Source organism: Sinocyclocheilus rhinocerous, unplaced genomic scaffold, assembly GCF_001515625.1.
Source record: "Sinocyclocheilus rhinocerous isolate Xijiao unplaced genomic scaffold, SAMN03320098_v1.1 scaffold409, whole genome shotgun sequence".
Taxonomy (NCBI): domain Eukaryota; kingdom Metazoa; phylum Chordata; class Actinopteri; order Cypriniformes; family Cyprinidae; genus Sinocyclocheilus; species Sinocyclocheilus rhinocerous.
In genome coordinates this window covers 398,379-404,784 of record NW_015635191.1, presented here as the reverse complement: position 1 = coordinate 404,784, position 6,406 = coordinate 398,379, and the positions used below count along the sequence as shown (strand labels likewise).

Below are 6,406 nucleotides of genomic sequence, written 5' to 3'. Positions count from 1 at the left end.
TGTCTGTGTCTGTCTGAGTGTGTGTGTGTGTGTGTGTGCAGTCATGTTTATTTACTGCACAGCAACAGTTTCACAAAATCACTCTTATATAACGATATCTGTCATTTATGAGGCGTTACTAGTAACCAGCTGTTAAATAGTCCTTTTACAGCGATTTGGTGCAAACTTCTCATGACTGTTTTTATTTTCTTTAGACACATGAATTCTGCCTGATCTACATGGAAATATGCAGATTTCGCATCTAGATTTCCCCAGAGAAAATTAATCAGAAAAACATGCATTTTTTATGGACCATCTTCATCTAATATGACTCAAGTCATTATTCAAACTCAACTACACATTCATACTCAAGTCGCGTGTGTGTGTGTGTGTGTGCAGGAGTTTGGCGGTTACGTCCAGCAGGTGAAGTACAGCATTGAGCGAGTGAAAGCGGCTATGCCTCGTGTGTATGAGCTGGCAGCGGGCGGCACTGCGGTCGGCACTGGACTCAACACACGCATCGGCTTCGCTGAGAAAGTAGCAGATAAAGTGGCTGCACTCACAGGTAAAAAAAGTTAAAAGCGCTATATAAATTAGGGCTGCAAAACAATTAGTCATGATTAATCGATTCAAAGTAAAAGTTTATGTTTACATACTATATGTGTGTGTACTGTGTATATTTATTATGTATATATAAATACACACACATATGTGTATATATTTATAAAATATTTGTATGTATTGGTATGTAAACACTTGTATATAATTTATATTATATATAAATCTAAATATTTTACATATAACATCGTTTTCCTTAATATATACATGTATGTGTGTGTATTTACATATACATAATAAATACACACAGTACACACACATCTGTGACCTTGCAGCACAAAAGCAGTGTTAAGTCGCTGGGGTATATTTGTAGCAATAGCCAACAATACATTGTATGGGTCAAAATTATTGATTTTTCTTTTATGCCAAAAATCATTAGGATATTAAGTAAAGATCAGGTTCCATGAAGATATTTTGTAAATTTCCTACCGTAAATATATCAAAACTTAATTTTTGATTAGTAATATGCATTGCTAAGAACTTCATTTGGACAACTTTAAAGATGATTTTCTCAATATTTAGATTTTTTTGCACCCTCAGATTCCAGATTTTCAAATAGTTGTATCTCAGCCAAATATTGTCCTATCCTAACAAACCATACATCAATGGAAGCTTATTTATTCAGCTTTCAGATGATGCATAAATCTCAATTTCAAAAAATTTACCCTTATGACTGGTTTTGTGCTCCAGGGTAGAGACCTGCACTCGTGGGACCCAACGCAACAGGGTGCGGCGCGGGACAACCCTTGATGGGCGGGTGCGGGCGGGAAGAGACTCGTGTGTGTCCCGCAAAATAGAAATTATCTAAACATAAAATGTCTAAAACATATAAATTGTTATTTATGTGTTGCACAAAAGCAAAAAGAACAACTAATGACATTAAAATGGTTAACACGCGCAAGCTAGGCAGAGTTTATATTTATAACACGTGTTTAAAGGGTGGTACAATGTAGCCAATTACAGACTCAGCTGTTGATTTCTGGAACGCAGTGGCCAATCAGAGGTGATTAAGTTAGAATCTACTCATTCTACTCATGCTGACATTGCGTGCTCACGAATCCTCTCATTTTAACACACATAAGTGTAGACATTGTGAAAGATTCATTGTGCATATGTTCATTGTGTTATAATAGAGCTTTATGAGATCGTGATGAACCGAGATGTCAGCTTTTAGTGACAACAAAGGAAGCGCTGCTCGCATTCTGCCATGCCAAACCATGCGCGCAGCAGCCAATGCATAACAGTGGTTTGTGAATGTTGATACTTAGCCTAAATAACAAATATTTTATCGGGAGCATTTATGCTGGGATGTTGTGGATCTTAGATGTTACAGAACCATTTCATGTAAATTTCTTTGACGTGCTGAAAAAAAATCTATATAGATTACTTTTATGCGGGCGGGAGCGGGACAAAATATGAATGTCGCGGGCGGGAGCGGGCCCAGATAAGATATTTTTCTGTGGGAGTGGGCGGGCGCGGGACAGAATCTCGCAGGTCTCTACTCCAGGGTCACATATGATGTGAGGAACAGAATCAAATTTGCTATTCGCATTTACATACATTAATGTATTGATGGAGCGTCTAAATATCAGTGTTTCCATACCGATGTATTTTCCTCCAGGTCCAGTGACGGCATCAGGTTTGTATTTATTCTGCTTCCTCGTCCGCAGGTCTTCCGTTCGTCACGGCGGCTAATAAGTTCGAGGCTCTGGCGGCCCATGATGCACTGGTGGAGCTGAGCGGTGCTCTGAACACCGTCTCCGTCAGCATGATGAAGATCGCCAACGACATCCGCTTCCTGGGATCCGGACCTCGCTCGGGTCTCGGAGAGCTGATCCTGCCCGAATTCTGCTTCCTCGTCCGCAGGTCTTCCGTTCATCACGGCGGCTAATAAGTTCGAGGCTCTGGCGGCCCACGATGCACTGGTGGAGCTGAGCGGCGCTCTGAACACCGTCTCCGTCAGCATGATGAAGATCGCCAACGACATCCGCTTCCTGGGATCCGGACCTCGCTCGGGTCTCGGAGAGCTGATCCTGCCCGAGAACGAGCCCGGCTCCAGCATCATGCCCGGTGAGTGACGCGCCCGCCGGCCAATCACAGCCTGAGCCTGTGTGACGCTCACCTCTGACCTTTAGCTCTGGACTTGTGTTTCTGGTCTATTTTTGGGGCTCTGATGTCCTCGACCTCTGAAAAATGCAACACACACAAACACACACACACATTCACGCACACACTCTCACACACACATTCACGCACACACTCTCACACACACACACGCACACACACATACTCTCACACGCACTCACGCACACACACGCTCACGCTCGCACACACATTCACGCACACACACATGCACACACACTCACGCACTCTCACACACTTTCACACTTTCACACACGCTCACACACACACAGTACTTTATTCTCAGAAGCTGGAATCAGTCACACACTGTCCTGTATGGTGTGTGTGTGTGTGTGTCTCAGGGAAGGTGAACCCCACGCAGTGTGAGGCCATGACTATGGTAGCAGCTCAGGTGATGGGAAACCACGTGGCTGTTACTGTCGGAGGAAGCAACGGACACTTTGAGCTCAACGTGTTCAAGCCGATGATCGTGAGTCGCCTTTCCAACTTTCCATCTCGTGCAAAGTGACTTGCATTGCTTTGAAGATATACATTTAATCAGTTCATGCATTGATTCCCTGGGGAAAACAAGCACCAGAATGTTCAATTTTTATATGTAAAGAATTCCAGAAAGATTTTTGAATGATGAGACCGAATCAAAAGTTTGGAATCATTTTAAAAATGTTTTTGAAAGAGTCTCTCCTTCTCAGCAAGGCTGTGTTTATTTGATCAAAAATACAGTAAAAACAATGAAATATTATTATAATTTAAAGCAGCTGTTTTCTATGTGAATCTCTGTTAAACTGTAATTTATTTCTGTGATGCGCAGCTGTATTTTCAGCATCATTACTCCAGTCTTCAGTGTCACATGATCTTCAGAAATCATTCTAATATGCTGATTTGCTGCTCAAGAAATATTTCTGATTATTATCAATGTTGAAAACAGTTGTGCTGCCCAATATTTTTGTGGAAACCGTGATACACTACCATTCAAAATGTTGCGGTCAGTGAGATTTAAAAAGAAAAGTCATATTTTTATTCAGCAGGGATGCATTAAATTGATTAAAATGGACTGTAAATCCATTTATAAGTGGAGTAATGATGGTGAAAATTCACCTTTGCATCACAAGAATAAATCATATTATAAAATATATTCACATAGAAAAGTTATTTTAAACTGTAATAATATTTCACAGTATTTTACTGTATTTCTGATCAAATTTCAAGAACATTAAAAATCCTAGTTATTTTTGACCAGTATTGTTAATGTTTTTACTGTTACGTTTGATCAAAGTATGAATTTCTTTTGACCCAAAACTTTAATATATGCAAGTAATTTTTGAAACGGAGCATTTGAGATTGCTTTAATTAATTTTCTTGAAAATTATTTCCAGGAAAAATAATTAAACTTTCCACATCTTGGAAGTTTGTTTAAATCAGAGAAACTATTAAAACATCTGTCTTATCTGCCTCGTTCTCATCCAGTCAAAACAAGGACGAATGATGAAACTATTGTGAAATACAGATAAATACATTTGATATCACAAGCAAAATCATTGCAAATATCCCAGCCCTGATGGATGCAATATGTGTCCCTGCAGCACAAAAGCAGTGTTAAGTCGCTGGGGTATATTTGTAGCAATAGCCAACAATACATTGTATGGGTCAAAATTATACATTTTTCTTTTATGCCAAAAATCATTAGGATATTAAGTAAAGATCATGTTCCATGAAGATATTTTGTAAATTTCCTACCGTAAATATATCAAAACTTAATTTTTGATTAGTAATATGCATTGCTAAGAACTTCATTTGGACAACTTTAAAGATGATTTTCTCAATATTTAGATTTTTTTGCACCCTCAGATTCCAGATTTTCAAATATTGTCCTATCCTAACAAACCATACATCAATGGAAAGCTATTTATTCAGCTTTCAGATGATGTATACATCTCAATTTCACAAAATTGACTCTTATGACTGGTTTTGTGGTCCAGGATCACACATATAAATTCTATATAAGGAATATAAGTTGCAGGAACATCCACACCACACACACTCTCAGACGACTTGTTCTCAGGGTGTTAATGTGTAATTTCTGTGTTCCAGATTAAAAACGTGCTGAACTCTGCCCGGCTGCTGGGCGACGCTTCGGTTTCATTCACTAATAACTGTGTGTCTGGAATCGAGGCCAATACAGAGAGAATCAACAAGCTGATGAACGAGTCTCTGATGCTGGTCACGGCGCTGAACCCTCACATAGGTAACCACAGCAGACGGTGCCAGAAACACTTATTCCTGAATCCAGATGAAGATTTGAGCAAATCAGGGGCCAGTTGTTCAAAAAGTGTAATCTGGATCAGAATGATCTGGATTTGGAGATCCCATCTTAAACCCGTCTTACTTTTGTGCTGGTTTTTCAAAGCCAAACTGGATTGGATCACTCTGATCCAGATACACACTTTCCAGATTTCCAAATCTGGATTACTAGAGCTCTACGGAGCCCCTAAAGGGACATGATGATGGAGGAAAACATGCTAATATTTTGCATTGCATTTACACAAATAACTGCTTCTGACTGCTCCATCTCTGATGATTGTGCCAATGTAGTTTACAATCAGTGATTACAAAAAAAACTTAAAATATAATATTTTTGTTTAAATTTGATTGACAGCTGTTTGGGAATTTGGGGATACATTACATGTTACAAATGTTGCATTTTTTGGACCAGTTTTTAAGTTTTACTACATTTTTGTTCCAGAAATCCACTCTTCTGCTGGGATCAGAATAATCCAGTTTTCTGGATCGAAAGTATCCCAATCTTACTAAAACATTTTGAACGGCACAAACTGAGGGTTTAATCCAGATCTAAACCAAGATTGGATTTTGTGATCTAATCTGAATTCAGAATCCTTTGAACAACCCATTTTCAAGATTTGATCCAATCTGACGGCCAACATCCGATCGGAGTGCTTTTGAGCAACTGGCCCAGAGCTGCTTTGGGTTACAGCAGAACCTGCTTGTGTATTAATGCATAGATGCAAACTCCTCAGCTTTCAGTGACAACTCACTTTATTGAGATCAAAATAGGTCACCAGTGAGATTTGCTTAGATCCAATGAGAAAGTGTTTTTATGAGGGGGGGGTCTTACAAGGGTAAATAATGAACTGGGGCTCGGTTGCACAAACTGTTTAGACGAGTCTTAAAAAGTTAGTCACCTAATTTTTTTTCTTCAAGACTGGTCATAACTTTAAATTCAGTTATGAATAGGTAGATTGGTCTTATTTGTGTTGGAAAAGTGGCAGCTGCTAGTTGGTCAAACTAGTTCTTAAGACACAGTCGATGCAACTGGCCCCTGATTAATTCAATAAGTTTTGTATAGTATTTTCTTTACTCGATGTCTAAAAAGGGTAATATTTGATGTATTTGAGGTCTGAGATGTGGGAACGCTGAAGAGAGAGAGGGCAAACAATTTGCATTTTAGGTCTAATCAGCCAATCATAGCACTTCATCTTTTATAACATGGGATTTTGACCAAATACGTGTCCCTGCAGCACAAAAGCAGTGTTAAGTCGCTGGGGTATATTTGTAGCAATAGCCAACAATACATTGTATGGGTCAAAATTATAGATTTTTCTTTTATGCCAAAAATCATTAGGATATTAAGTAAAGATCATGTTCCATGAAG

At 39.0% G+C, this 6,406-nt stretch overlaps 1 protein-coding gene across 1 annotated transcript in view; it reads left to right on the top strand.

Moving 5' to 3' along the window:
* LOC107746762 (fumarate hydratase, mitochondrial) overlaps positions 1–6,406 on the top strand; it is an 11,057-nt gene that overhangs the window by 3,072 nt on the left and 1,579 nt on the right. The window contains exons 6-9 of the mRNA XM_016561056.1: positions 379–544; positions 2,464–2,667; positions 3,081–3,208; positions 4,828–4,981. Coding sequence (XP_016416542.1) covers positions 379–544; positions 2,464–2,667; positions 3,081–3,208; positions 4,828–4,981 — 652 coding nt within the window. The remainder of the gene's footprint in view (positions 1–378; positions 545–2,463; positions 2,668–3,080; positions 3,209–4,827; positions 4,982–6,406) is intronic.